This window comes from Oncorhynchus mykiss, chromosome 12 (assembly GCF_013265735.2).
Source record: "Oncorhynchus mykiss isolate Arlee chromosome 12, USDA_OmykA_1.1, whole genome shotgun sequence".
In the NCBI taxonomy this organism is placed as follows: Eukaryota; Metazoa; Chordata; class Actinopteri; order Salmoniformes; family Salmonidae; genus Oncorhynchus; species Oncorhynchus mykiss.
This window is the reverse complement of record NC_048576.1, coordinates 83,710,714-83,726,108: the sequence shown is the minus strand read 5'-3', so window position 1 is coordinate 83,726,108 and position 15,395 is coordinate 83,710,714. Positions and strand designations below refer to the sequence as shown.

Here is a 15,395-nt window from a genome sequence, read left to right as displayed (position 1 = left end):
GCAGACAGCAGGTATGATACAGGTGTCCTCTCCACCTCCACTAGACAGGTATGCAGGTGAGCTACGTGCCCGTCTGTCTGCCTGCCAGCCTGCCTGCAGTAGTAACCCATCACAGGGTTCCCTACCTCCACACCATTGATTCTGATCGCCCGCCGTAACATCCGCCCATGGAACAATTCTGTTTTTAGACCTGTATTTTATCTGAAAAACAAATGTCTTATCAAACGAATTCCCCAGCCCTAAGTATGGGGAAGAGGGAGAAAGTATGCTTTATTTTATTTCAGAATGGAGCGTGGAGACGGTAATGTGTTTTACAGGCTGAGATTAGTGTTCAATCAGCCTCATCTAAATGACCACAGGCCGGCTGGGGCTACTGTTGTATGTGTATACTAAACTACAGCCACAACTCACACAGTGGAGAGGGCTGGAACTAGTGGGACCTTTCAGATAGACAGGACACACGCCTCAGTTAGTCTGGCCTCTCTGCTCTATGGACTGGAGGGAGAATCGGCCTCCTCTTGTCAATCCCATTCATTTGAACAAGGTCAAAGGGTCACCAAGGAAGACATCTACGGAGCAATCAAGATGTCATGTTTGAAAGGCTGTGTTGTAAGCTTAGTAGAGCACCTACTCTTCTCTCCTGCACACTCAAAAAGAAAACACACACAAACAATGATGACCTAGACAAAAACAGATAGACAACATCTTCACAAGCGCAGGCATTTACAGTGCTAAGGAATTAAATGTGTCTCTTAGTAACAGTATTGACACAAAACAGGCCTGACAACCATCGTCACATTCCTTCCCAGCCCGAAGCCCCACACCCAAATCCCTCCTCCCTCTCCCCCGTCACCCCTTCCCCACTGCCAACTGCTCCATTACTCCTTCCCTTCATTACTGAACCCCAGCGTCTCCCTTCATCCCGTTCTCCCGCTGCATGCCAGCCCTCCCCTTTCCTCACCTCCATACCCACCCATTACTCCTTCCCTTCATTACTGAACCCCAGCGTCTCCCTTCATCCCGTTCTCCCGCTGCATGCCAGCCCTCCCCTTTCCTCACCTCCATACCCACCCATTACTCCTTCCCTTCATTACTGAACCCCAGCGTCTCCCTTCATCCCGTTCTCCCGCTGCATGCCAGCCCTCCCCTTTCCTCACTTCCATACACACCCATTACTCCTTCCCTTCATTACTGAACCCCAGCGTCTCCCTTCATCCCGTTCTCCCGCTGCATGCCAGCCCTCCCCTTTCCTCACTTCCATACACACCCATTACTCCTTCCCTTCATTACTGAACCCCATGCCAGCCCTCCCCTTTCCTCACCTCCATACACACCCATTACTCCTTCCCTTCATTACTGAACCCGAGCTTCTCCCTTCATCCCGTTCTCCCGCTGCATGCCAGCCCTCCCCTTTCCTCACTTCCATACACACCCATTACTCCTTCCCTTCATTACTGAACCCCATGCCAGCCCTCCCCTTTCCTCACCTCCATACACACCCATTACTGCAGCCTTCCCTTTCTCTCACTCTGATCTCAGCTGCCTTTTATTCTCCTCACTCAGCCAGGAAGTGGATTGGAAAAGAAAGAGAATAAATAAAAAGGCCTCCACCTCCCCAGCCCACTATCTAGCCAGGCATCGCCATGGCAGCATGATCCCCAAAAAGCCCAGCGCGCTCTGCTGCACTCCAAAGGGATTGAAAGAGAGAGGGAGGTAGAGAAGGGAGGGAGAAAGGAGAGCGGGGTGGTGGAGGGAGAAAGTAGGTGGGTTCTTTCCCAGTCAGAAACTAGAGGTGAAGTCACTTGTGACTTTAGGATTCAATATTTTTTGTTGCTCTCGGTTTCCCCTCTAACTTCTCCTGAACTAAGCTTGAACTTACTTACTGGTCATGTGTGTGTGACGAACAACTGATTCTTTACTCTGTTGAGCATATAAACAGTCAGACGACAAACATTGTTTCTGTGCAGAAAGAAAAAAAGTGTGTGAGACATTAAGGAATATCAGTGGACAATAGGAGGTCAAAAGATTCAACATTCATTTTATTGGTTTGGTTTTTTGAGTACAGTGGTTATGTTCAGCCATTCTGGCATTCACAGAGAAAACAAAAAACACAAAACTGGAAACACGAAATAGCTTTCTGATAATAGCTCTGGCTCAGTCTAGTCGCTATGACAATAACAACAACTCTGCGTACCTGATCAACAACACAGACACATAACACATAAACGTGAAAAAAAACTGTCCAAAAATGGCACTAATAATACTTTTGAAATTCTGTGTGGTTTATAAAAAAGACATATCTATTTACATTCAATTTGAATAATTATCATTTGGAAAAAAACTAAAACATATACCGTATGAGAGTGACATATTAAGAGAAATAAAACACTGATTATTCAAACTTGAGATAAAATATATATAATATCAATTATACTATCAGAGTAGGTTCCATTATGTAGTTCAAGTGCTATTAATAGGAATATACAGGGGACCTCTGCCATAGGCAACACGAGGCAGCCATTTTGGCTCCCCTGTGAGAGTGGCATAACTCAAGGTGCAGCTCAGAGGTCAGGGTAATAGGTCAAAGGTTACAGGGTTCAGTCATAGCTCCGCCTCTGAGACAGAGTAATAAGTGGTTAGTACAGAGTACAGACATGGAAAAGCGTGGGAGTGAAGGGGAGGGGACGTAACCTGGGCAAAGCAGATTTCCACCCTATCACTCCTGGGTAACTGAAGTTAAGATACTTGGTTTAATACAAAGTGTTCTCTTTTGTCTTTGTCCATGACATCCTCTATTAGTTGCTGTGTAGTTAGAGGGTGAAGGATGGAGAGGCATCCACAGAATTAGAGTCAGGGGGCGTCAATGAGACATCCACAGAATTAGAGTCAGGGGACGTCAATGAGACATCCGCAGAATTAGAGTCAGGGGACGTCAAGCTGAAGAAGTGGAGTCCAGCTGATGATGTCATCATCCAGGCTGGTCAAATGACCAATGAAGATGATTTAGAGACACTGACTGACCGTGTGTTTGTGAGAGCTAACCTAATGCACTGCCCACTAACCACCATCACATATAAAACATTTTCTACTTAGAACAGGAAAAAAATCATTATCATTAGCAGCTTCATCTACGACTCTCATTTGAAAAATAGAAACATTTGTCGTTTTTCATATACAAAATATCTGTAAAATTACTATGCATATCTCCATGTGGACGGGTTGTACTCTACAGTGATTTGGTGTGTGTGTGTGTGTGTGTTAGTGAGAGAGAGGGGTGACACTACGTGTGCGTGCGTGTCTTGACGTATTCATCAGAACATGTGTGTACTTGCTAGAACACTCTTTACCTGCTCTACCTCTTATCTCATCCCCCTTCCTTTTCACACACCTTGTCTCCCTCCCTGTGCTGCTCACCTCTGCTATCTGACTGTCTCTCCCTCTCTCTCTCTTTCTGTCTTTTCTCCCATCCGTCCAGGTAAGTGAGGAGGGGTGTGTTGGGGCAGGTGGTGCTAGCAGACGGTCTGTTGGCTAGACAGGGGGCTCTCCAGAGACATGCTGGTGGGAGGCAGGTCTGGACGGTTGTTCTTAAACATGGAGGAAATATAGAAGGCCTGGAGAGACACAGATAAAACACTGTCTGTCAAACACAGATACATAGAGATGGAACACTGTCCGTCAAACACAGATACATAGAGATGGAACACTGTCCGTCAAACACAGATACATAGAGATGGAACACTGTCCGTCAAACACACAAAGGCAACCAAGAGAATCCGTCAAACATAAGACAGATATCCCAACCGCCAGAGAGACTGGTTATACTGCTCAGCCTGACCCAGATGAGATCCCACCCTATAGGGACTGAATGAGACAAATACAGATTGTACAGGCAGATGGATAGGACATGAAGCCCTGTTATTGTTTAGGCAGGCATGGTTGACATTATTTCATCCTGTAAGCCTGACTGACATAGGAGATCATACATCAACACATTTGTTCCCAATCCCACAGCTCCATAGAGCCAGAGGGAGGGGAGAGACAGACACTTACCACCCAGTAGGCGGTGAGGCCTCCCTGGATGAAGCCGGTGATCACGTCGGTGGGGTGGTGGCGGTAGTCAGAGATGCGGCTCAGCCCGGTGTACACGGCTATCATCACCAGCAGGAACTGCAGCAGCGGGCGCAGCAGACGAGCCCCTCGCCATGACAACCGCGCCTGCAGGTAGAACTGGAGAAGGAGAGCAGCGTCACATGATCAGAGCCTTCAAATATGAGAAGTGTGTGTGTGTGTGTGTGCAGGCACTCATGCATTTTTGCATGTGTCTGTGTGTGTGCATAAACTGCAGTGTAGTTGGTTCTTTCCACAGTGATCTGGTCACATGGTACATTAAACACAGTTAACACACACGTCTAGAGGGTGAGGAAGAGGACCTGGCATTAGTCCATCCACACTGGGCTCAGCACCCTAATAAACCTCTCCTCCATCTCATCTTGCCCTCCAAGCCCCATCATTACTACAATAGAGGAGGAGTGTATGTCAGTCAGGGACCAGACAGAGACTGACTGAGGGGTCAGGGGTTAACTGTAGAGATGCATGGTGCTGTTTCTGAGGTGACTGCTGCCAGGCCTGGGCCTGTCACTGGAACATGTGCAACGTATTCCTCCGGAGGGGAGGGGAGCTGGAAGCAGGTGTCAGTCTTCTTGCCCTCCAACCAGCAGCTGGCCCAGGGCCCTGGTTGCATGTCGCTGCAGGTCCCATGGATTCTAAAGGACACAGTCAGTCTGCAGTAGTAGTACTAGCTATACGCCAGGAAGCCACAGACGGGATGGAGGGAAGATAGAGGGAGAAGAGAGGGAGAAGAGGAGACAGAATGAAGAATGAGGCCCCTTGTTTTTCTCAGGACACTCAACTGCTCTCAATGCCTCACTCTCTTTCTCTCCCTCTTTCTCTCTGTCCCTAAGTGGGGGTGAGGAGGGAGGGGAGGACCCGAGAAATCTATTAACAATGTTTTTGAATGGTGTATCCTCTCCTTTTATCAGATTGAAATTGAATGAGTTTCATATATATTTCCCGTAAATAGTTTTGCGATTATTCCAGTCATATTCCGGGCCATTGGAGACTTAATGAAGTGGAGGAATTCCATTTAGAATGTGAAGGAATACATTATGGGAACAAATGCTTGAGCCATGATGGGCTTTTGTCTTCCTCTGTCATTTCTCACCCCACAATGTGTTCCTCACCAATGGTCCAGTAGAGAGAGAGAGGAGGGGAGTGGGGTTCTCTTGTTGAAAGAAGCCTGTGGATCTCTCAGCAGCCTCTCCCCCCCCCCCCCCCCCCAAACAAGGAGTGCTCTGTCTGCTCTACATCTCTCCCTCTATTCATGTTCCCTGTGGAAAACTTCCTCCCTCTCCCTTGTCATTTCAGGCAGGACGGCTTTTGAAAAGTTGCCTTTCTCAGAGTTTGCAACGTGTGTTTGTGAGTGTGTTTGAATGTCTGAGTGTTTGTGAGTATGTGTGTGAGTGAGTGTGCACTCCATCTCTACAGGGACAAAGTGTCCAATATTTTCTTTCATAATTACAGTGAAAGTTAAAACTGTCAAAGATCATTCTTTCCTTCCTTCAACTAATCTGTAGTAATCCCAGCTAAAGCAGGTGACTTCAAGTGTATAAACGTTACTTGGCAGGTGTACTGTTCTTTGTCGCCACAGGCACGTGCAAGTGTGTGTGTGTGTGTGTGTGTGTGTGTCTCTCCAATTGCCAGTGACACTTACCGCCAGGTAGAGCATGGTGTACATGGCAAAGGAGGAATGGCCAGAGAAAAAGGACTTCCTGAAAGATAAAGGGATAACAGGGATGTCATTCATTAACCCAGTTATCTAGTGTCAATATTGCTCCATCTATATCTATGGTAATAAACATTCATAGCAATATTTTCTCACAAAAACAGACTTTCACTTTGACTAGACTAGCGGCGTTTGGGTCTATTCCATCTCAATTCCAGTCAGTGCATGACTTTTCAGGATTGCATAACAATGGAAAAATCTCATATCCAATCCAACTGACAGGAATTGAGCTAGAATTGAGCCCAACTCTGATACACTGAAGCTTGATTCACATTACAGGACCAACCACAACTGCACTGTGCTAGTTCTGATATTTATTTTCACCTTGTGCTTTCCTGCACAGTTCCAGCAACTATGGTGTGTGTTTAACCAGGCCAGCTCAGTTTGGCCAGGCCTGGCCCTATAGTGTGAATAGGGAAGGCGTCTCTCTCGGAACTGACCTGGCCTCCTCCACCATCTTGTGTTTGGGCTGCCTGCAGGTGACCTGGGCCACGTAGGAGCCGGGGACGCAGTTGAGCGAGGCGTATGTCACGTTGCACACCGACAGAAAGTTAGGTCGCAGGCGCCCCACACTCAGCTTGGCCATGTTGGTCAATGATTGGCCCACGCAGCAGCCGAACAGGAAGCTTCCCAGCTCCTTATAGAGGCAGGACACGTAGAGGTTGTGCACGAAGGCCCGTGATTGCACCTCACGAAATCGGACCCGGTAACACTCGCCCAGCGCAATCTGGCCAGGGAAGAAGAGGAGGAACAAGAGTTAGAATCAGTCCTCTTCATAAAAAAGCTGCGCTAGATACCGGTAGTGAAACGACGCTACACTTTCACAGCGTATTGTAAAAGAGAAGGTTTTTTCAATGACCTGACTAAATAAAGGCTAAGTATTGAATGGCTCATAAATACATCTACTTCCAGGTGGACCTCTTGTCTGCTTACAGTGAATGTGTAAGATAGTATGTCATGTGTATATACTCAGTAAGATCCTACAGTGTGTAAGTGGTGTGTTGTGTTGTGTGTCTCACCGTGAGGCCAGTGATGACGATGCCCCCAGCGATGAGCAGTGCGTCAGGGATGGCCTCTCTCTCCAGGTAGGGGTAGGTGATGCTCTGGTCCCCACAGAAGAAACCCCTCCGGTACGGAGTCACCGCCTTCAACTCACACGCAAAGAACGGGATGGAGGCTGGAGAGACAGAGAGAGAGAGGGGGGTTTAGACACAGGTATGAGGGAGATGAAGAGACAGAATAGGAAGACAATATTAGGAGTGTGTGTGTGTGTGTGTGCGTGCGTGCGTGCGTGCGTGTGAGAGAGAAAAGAGTAAGAGTGATGCATCACACAGCGAGCCAAGACAAAAAGGTGTCATTGATCCTTGATCCTGTTTTATATGAGAAGGGTTTAGGAGACAGGATATAGGCCTGGGTGCAATCTGGGGAGGGGGCGGGTCTTAGGCCTGTCAGTCATCCACTGACTGGATTCAAGATCTCCCAAAGTATCTGGCATTCCTTACATACTGGAGCTCCACCAGAGAGGCTGGAGGAGGGGGAGACGAGAGAGAGACAGAGATGACAGTGCAGAATGAAGGATTATTCAGGAGGAGAGGAGACAGAGAGAGTCTATTACACAGAAAATGACAAAGTGGTGAAAGCCAAAGGGTTTTACAGTAAACTAATAGCCAGGCTACAGTATAGACTATAACGTGACGGCAGAGACATCCAATAGAAAGGGAATAGAGTAGTCTTTTGTGTCCAATAATAAGGGAATAGAAATAGTGTAGTGTGGCACAGAGACGCACAAGGAGCGTACAACATTAAACATTAACTACCACTGTATTGGCAGAATATTTATTAAATCAATGTAGTAACACATTACCTTCTTATTTTTATTTCCTGGTTGGCTAACCAATTAAAAGTTTCTGTGTAAGGAAGGCGTAAAGGGTGGTCAAGGTCTGTCTTTCTTAAGCAAACAAACCTCGCTGCAACCTGCCCTGCTGCTGGTGAAAGTTCATTGGGTAAAGATTGTGCAACCTCGTTATGATACTGGCACCAGTCACACAGCAGGGAGGATGAAATCAAATCCAAGGCTATATCTGAAATTAAATCAAACACCACTACACTCACTCTGAACTTCCAAACTACCCTTCTAGTTCCTCTCTCTGCTCCCCACAGCCCCTCTAGCCCATCATGTAGTCCCCTATCCCATGCCCCCATAGCCCTCTCCACCATGGAGCAGGGAGAGCATGGGACTAATGATTAACCTCTCCCTCATCATAGAGCCTGGAACTGGAGCGGGCCCAGGCAAACACTGCTGCTGCCAGGAAATCTCAGAGAGACTACGTGACAGGAGGAGAGGACAACACAGGCCATTAGAGACTGTAGATCAACAGTAGCAGACGGGAGAAGGACATGGCACACTGACCTTCAGTGTGACTTTCTGTGAGTCTACCAGAGTTCAACAGGTTTCAGTCTACCTGCACTATATAACCATGAATACTCTACAGATATATCTCACTCACAGTACCAGTCAGTCAATCATAAATACTACCAAAACAGATCCATACAGTCACCCTTTCACCCCAAGACATACAGTTAAGAACCTACACACATATCAATGTACCTAAGGACCAATACAATTTAGGAATGAAAATGAGGAAGTAGTGTAGCGTCATTGGCTTATAAGCAGGGTACAGTTACTGTAGTATACAGCAAATGTCTGCTTGTGACCTTTGCTAATACTGGAAGTATGTGTTTGTCAGAGAGAAAGACCAAACACAGATAACGACATATCCTCTGGTTAAGAGAAGGCATGGGAGGGCCAGAAAGACAGAGGGAGGGAGGGAGGGAGGAGAGGAGAGGAGAGGAGAGGAGAGGAGAGGAGAGGAGAGGAGAGGAGAGGAGAGGAGAGGAGAGGAGAGGAGAGGAGAGGAGAGGGAAACACGTTGCAGGCAGATAGCAGAGGCTCTGACGACAGCAGAGAGAGAGGAGAGATAGACGGAGAGGAGAGAGCGAGAGAAGAGAGATAGTGCAACATCTCACCTGACCCTGATCTCTGCCTGATCTACTTTGTACAAACACGTGCATGATATACACACACGGCACACACATAAACACACCATGGCGTGCGACTCCAAGCTGCAGCCCTCTACAGAGCCTCTGACATCACGCAAGGGCCTAACTCCAGACCACCGTAGAAAAGCCAGATCTCTCCCAGAGAAGTGAGAGAGAGTGGCTGGCTGGAGTTGGTAAGGACCCAGTACCATGACTCAGTACAAAGACAGAGATGAAGGTAAAGATGTTGTATATGCATTAGGAGGCCTTACTTAGGTACTTAAAGGGGTAGACAAGGATTTTGGCAATGAGGTCCTTTATCTACTTTCCCAGAGACAGATGAACTTGTGGATATAGTTTGTGTGTATCTGCATGCAGTTTGAAGGAAGTTGTTAATTAACTAGCGTTAGCAGCTTGTGACACTACCTCTAAATTCCTTCATACTGGACGCAGATACATACAAATAGAATCCACAAGTTCCTTCCACTCTGGGTAAGTAGATAACGAGCCTCATTGCCAAACTATCCCTTTAAGTGTCTTTGAAGGTCTTCCAGCTTCCTATGATGAACTGACCCGACGGGGGCCGTGAACTGAACTGACGGGGGCCGTGTTCCAGTCAGTCAGGTGAATCTAATAGAGACATGATTATTGTGGTCTAATCAGGTTAAATACCCTGGAGGAGGGGAATCGTCTAAGAAATGTGTTTACTGAATAGACTGTGGGTCACAGATGATAAGGGTTGGCCTGGGTACAAACCCTGATTTTGTTTACTTGGTGGTTCTGGGTCATGAGAAAACTCCAAAAGCGTGAGGTACCCTAGATCATTCACAACACAAAAACATTTGGAACATGAACCCCCTCCTTTGGGTTAGTCCTGTAGAAATCAGCACGCTTCATCACTGTGGTATTCAGTTCCCCAGACATGCCCCCTGGTGAACACCCTGTACAGCAGGATGAGGGTTGCTGGTCCCAAACCCATTTCAATCAGAATCTCTCTCTAACCTTAATCCTCTTATCGATCTAGGTGTGTATTTACGCCTGATCTGGGAAATAGAGTGAAGACACTCAAGAGTGAGATATGCCCTAAACCATAGTGGCGCAGCGATCTAAGGCACTGCATCGCAGTGCTAGAGGCATCACTACAGACCCCGGTTTGATTCCAGGCTGTATCACAATTGGCCATGATTGGGGGTCCCATAAGGCGGCACACAATTGGCCCGGCATCGTCCGGGTTAGGGTTTGGCCGGGGTAGGCCATCATAAATAAGAGTGTGTTCTTAACTGACTTGCCTAGTTAAATAAATAAATACAAATACTTGGCTAGATACTCCAGTGGCCGCTCTAACAATGTTTCTTAAAAGATGGAAAACAGTCGAGATGGGGGCAAGATCAGGTGGGACCATTCTAGCTAATGAGAGGCCAGATATGCATGTGAACATCAGGCACAATGGTTTCCACTAGTTACCACAGCCACAAGGTCAAAATGGTCTATGTGGTAAAAATGTCTGAAAACAAAAATTTGATTTTTGGTTTTAATTTAATTTAAAGGGCCATTTCAAAAAGCCACCTGCTGCAGAAGACACATTTTGGGCCCAGTTATGTCTCTCGCTTCACCTCTTCCTCTCTGACTAAGCTCATCTTAACATTGGCTGTAGAATGAACCCATCACACCTGTTAAGATCCAGAATTAACCAAATGACTGTGCCCAAACAAGGTGGTCTGATCAAATGGCCCATTGACCCACACTGTGACAGGATGTCACCTTTGACCCAGATGTTAATATTAGTGTGCAGCAGCTGCAGCAGCTGCCTTGTGGCAATGTGACAGTCTGGCAGGGCCAACCAACCCACCAATGGTACTTACACAGGCACACATGAATGTCTCATGGTAGTGTGGGGTATGAAAAATGGGTCAACTTTAAGAACCTCCATCTCCTGAATGTTTTTTAAAAACCTTTTTAAAAGTCCCTTTCTGACCACTTCCAACATGGACAAACATGTATGAAAGGTTTCATTCAAACCAAAAGAGGTGCAGTCAGAAAGGGATTGAAATCATATGGAACGGCCCTGAAGAGAGATGTGGTTCTCTTGACTCAAGCACACACTGACAAGGTCAGGGGCTGAAACCCTGTATAGGTTTTATAGCTTTACTCTGAAAACACATGACATGGTGGCTACTTCTTTACCACAATTATCTCTCTCTCTCTCTCTCTGTATCTGGGCCAGAGTTACGGTTATAATCAATGTTATTGTGGTTTGTCGGTCTGCTAATGGACAGCGTCTCCATTCCTGCCATAATAAAAGTGTGGGGCTGGCTGGTTGAGGCGTTAGTGCTGGATCCTCTAGTGTGTTTCTCACAGTAATGGGAGCCATCAACCACTCAGCAGGCAAACTATGACCACGACCCTGTCAATGATGTATTGACCTCTCTGTAAATATGTGTGCGTTGTCATTTCCACATTTGTGTGTTAAAGTCCATAAGCAGCACATTAGAGCTGCTGCCTATATACATAGACTTGAAATCATCGACCACTTTAATAAATGGAACACTAGTCACTTTAATAATGTTTATATATGTTCCATTACTCATCTCATTGATATATACTGCATTCTATTGTACTGTATCTTAGTATATGCCGCTCTGACATTGCTCGCCCATATATTTATATATTCTTAATTCCATTCCTTTACATAGATGTGTGTGTATTGAAATCGTTAGATATTACTTGTTAGATATTACTGCACTGTCGGAGCTAGAAACACAAGCATTTCACTACACCCGCAATAACATCTGCTAAACACGTGTATGTGACCAATAACATCTGCTAAACACGTGTATGTGACCAATAACATCTGCTAAACACGTGTATGTGACCAATAACATCTGCTAAACACGTGTATGTGACCAATAACATCTGCTAAACACGTGTATGTGACCAATAACATCTGCTAAACACGTGTATGTGACCAATAACATCTGCTAAACGCGCGTATGTGACCAATAACTTTTGACTTGATTTGACAGCCTGGGCTCACATGGCCGGGACCCACCAACGCTCGCTTACAGAGCTCCTCAAAATGCTACTCTCAAACAACACAGTCCACACAAAAAAGAGGCCGCCAGTTTGCCACATACCAACCTCAATCCACAAAACACATCTTATACAAACTTCCCAAACACACACCCCTGTGAAACCATGGAGAACACACAGAACACATATGTGATATGTTCTGCAGCAGAACACACACTGTCAACCGAGCCTGCGCCTAGCCTATACAACCTCAGAGGTCTGAGAGGTCTCAGCCAGTCCCAGTAAAGTTCCAGTCTTTACACTGGGGTTTACACCGGCTCTAAACGCTTTCACAAGAAGATGCAAAAGACACTCCAGAGCCCCTCACCTCATCTGTCAGGCAGCTGTGAGCAAACCGCTGCACCTGGCCAAGAGCAGCCTCAGAGGACACAGCAGCAGAGCAGAGTGGAGCAGAGAGAGAGGGAGGGAGGGAGAGAGAGAAACACTAACATAGACCCACACACACACGGGCCAAATGTGCTGTTGGACGGAGTTCTCAAAGTGGGAATGCTTTCAAATAGTCAAAGGGAGAGACCGAGAGAGGGAGGAGAAACAGGAAGAGAGAGAGGGCGAGGGAATGGGAGGAGAGGGGATATGTGCCTCACTCTTCAGAAACTCTTCTGGTTCTAATTTACACTTCTATGACCACAGCCCAGAATGAGCTCACTGTGAGAAGAGAACAACAACACAGAGAAAAAACAGAACAGCCATGGAGAAAGAGAATAAAGACAGAGAGAGAGAGAGAGCAGAGAGCAGGAGGGTGGAGGAGGGGGCAGATGTTACGTGTTAGTTATTATGTGTGTTATTTATGCAGATGCTTTGAAGGCATATTGCTCATAATGTGTACCAGTCAATAAAACAGTGTCAAACTCAAAAGACTAGGAAAACATGATTAGAGGGGGTACGGAAAATTGACAAACAGAGAAAGGGAGAGAGGGGGATGGATAAAGGGTTGGGGGGCTCTAGAGAGGGAGAGAGGGGGATGGATAAAGGGTTGGGGGGCTCTAGAGAGGGAGAGAGAGATTGAGAATTGAGAGATGTGGTGAAGTGTTTCACAGACGGAGACGATTAGCGGTGGTTCTGGAATGTGAGGGTCAGAGAACTGGGCTCTGTTGGGACCTGCTCTGTAAACAGAACCTCGCCTCGTCCAGCAGAATACCCCCAGAACACACACACACAAACCCCACTTGCACACACAAACAACCCACAAAACACCACATGGACTAACACGCAACCAAACAAGCCACATAAAAACCCAAATTACCCACAAAAACCTCAACCAACCATAGCTAACCAAATAAACCACCCTGGAGCCAAAGAAACCACAGCAAACTAAACAACCCATAGACAGGCACTGAACAAACAGACAGACCCAAACTAACAGCTTCACCAAACAGTACTAGTATATTATTAACACATGAATATCAATACTAGACTGTAACATAGCCTACTACTCAACAGGGCATCAACCAACATTTTAGGTGACAGTCACTATATAGTATACCATGGGTGCTGAGTGACCAGTGACCACTAGATCTCTTGAGGGGTGACCCCAACCAACCACCCACTTGGCCTGCTGTTCTGGGCAGGGGAGGGGACAGTCACTGGGGAAGAGAGGAGAACGCTCCCCTACTACCCTCCAGGGGTGGTCCGTCTCTCTTCAGCCAGGCAGGCCTCTGGGGCCAGTGCCAGGGCCTCTGGTCCTCAACCTCAGGTCTAAGCTGCTTGTTTATCCAGAAGTCAATCTACTGCTACTGATGTAGTGAATCGTCACATAGAGAGGTGCTGTTACTCTAACTTTAGTAAACCCTGCTGTAATCCCTAATAATAGCATTGTAACTGGTGTAGTGAATCATCACATAGAGGTGCTGTTACTCTAACTTTAGTAAACCCTGCTGTAATCCCTAATAATACCATTGTAACTGGTGTAGTGAATCATTACATAGAGGTGCTGTTACTCTAACTTTAGTAAACCCTGCTGTAATCCCTAATAATACCATTGTAACTGGTGTAGTGAATCATCACATAGAGAGGTGCTGTTACTCTAACTTTAGTAAACCCTGCTGTAATCCCTAATAATACCATTGTAACTGGTGTAGTGAATCATCACATAGAGGTGCTGTTACTCTAACTTTAGTAAACCCTGCTGTAATCCCTAATAATAGCATTGTAACTGGTGTAGTGAATCATCACATAGAGAGGTGCTGTTACTCTAACTTTAGTAAACCCTGCTGTAATCCCTAATAATACCATTGTAACTGGTGTAGTGAATCATTACATAGAGGTGCTGTTACTCTAACTTTAGTAAACCCTGCTGTAATCCCTAATAATAGCATTGTAACTGGTGTAGTGAATCATTACATAGAGGTGCTGTTACTCTAACTTTAGTAAACCCTGCTGTAATCCCTAATAATACCATTGTAACTGGTGTAGTGAATCATCACATAGAGAGGTGCTGTTACTCTAACTTTAGTAAACCCTGCTGTAATCCCTAATAATAGCATTGTAACTGGTGTAGTGAATCATCACATAGAGGTGCTGTTACTCTAACTTGAGTAAACCCTGCTGTAATCCCTAATAATACCATTGTAACTGGTGTAGTGAATCATTACATAGAGGTGCTGTTACTCTAACTTTAGTAAACCCTGCTGTAATCCCTAATAATACCATTGTAACTGGTGTAGTGAATCATTACATAGAGGTGCTGTTACTCTAACTTTAGTAAACCCTGCTGTAATCCCTAATAATACCATTGTAACTGCTGTAGTGAATCATTACATAGAGGTGCTGTTACTCTAACTTTAGTAAACCCTGCTGTAATCCCTAATAATACCATTGTAACTGGTGTAGTGAATCATCACATAGAGGTGCTGTTACTCTAACTTTAGTAAACCCTGCTGTAATCCCTAATAATACCATTGTAACTGGTGTAGTGAATCATCACATAGAGGTGCTGTTACTCTAACTTTAGTAAACCCTGCTGTAATCCCTAATAATACCATTGTAACTGGTGTAGTGAATCATTACATAGAGGTGCTGTTACTCTAACTTTAGTAAACCCTGCTGTAATCCCTAATAATACCATTGTAACTGGTGTAGTGAATCATCACATAGAGGTGCTGTTACTCTAACTTTAGTAAACCCTGCTGTAATCCCTAATAATACCATTGTAACTGGTGTAGTGAATCATTACATAGAGGTGCTGTTACTCTAACTTTAGTAAACCCTGCTGTAATCCCTAATAATACCATTGTAACTGGTGTAGTGAATCATTACATAGAGGTGCTGTTACTCTAACTTTAGTAAACCCTGCTGTAATCCCTAATAATAGCATTGTAACTGGTGTAGTGAATCGTCACATAGAGAGGTGCTGTTACTCTAACTTTAGTAAACCCTGCTGTAATCCCTAATAATACCATTGTAACTGGTGTAGTGAATCATCACA

At 45.7% G+C, this 15,395-nt stretch overlaps 1 protein-coding gene across 1 annotated transcript in view; it reads right to left on the bottom strand.

Annotated features, from left to right (window-relative positions):
- Window positions 1-2,018: 2,018 nt before the first annotated feature.
- The window catches only part of ppap2d (phosphatidic acid phosphatase type 2D), a 34,359-nt gene continuing 20,982 nt past the window's right edge, over window positions 2,019-15,395 (bottom strand). The window contains exons 2-6 of the mRNA XM_021625643.2: window positions 6,862-7,019; window positions 6,283-6,569; window positions 5,771-5,828; window positions 4,051-4,227; window positions 2,019-3,611 (exon numbers count right to left, since the gene is read on the bottom strand). Of these exons, the coding sequence (XP_021481318.2) occupies window positions 3,510-3,611; window positions 4,051-4,227; window positions 5,771-5,828; window positions 6,283-6,569; window positions 6,862-7,019 (782 nt within the window). The 3' untranslated portion in view covers window positions 2,019-3,509. The remainder of the gene's footprint in view (window positions 3,612-4,050; window positions 4,228-5,770; window positions 5,829-6,282; window positions 6,570-6,861; window positions 7,020-15,395) is intronic.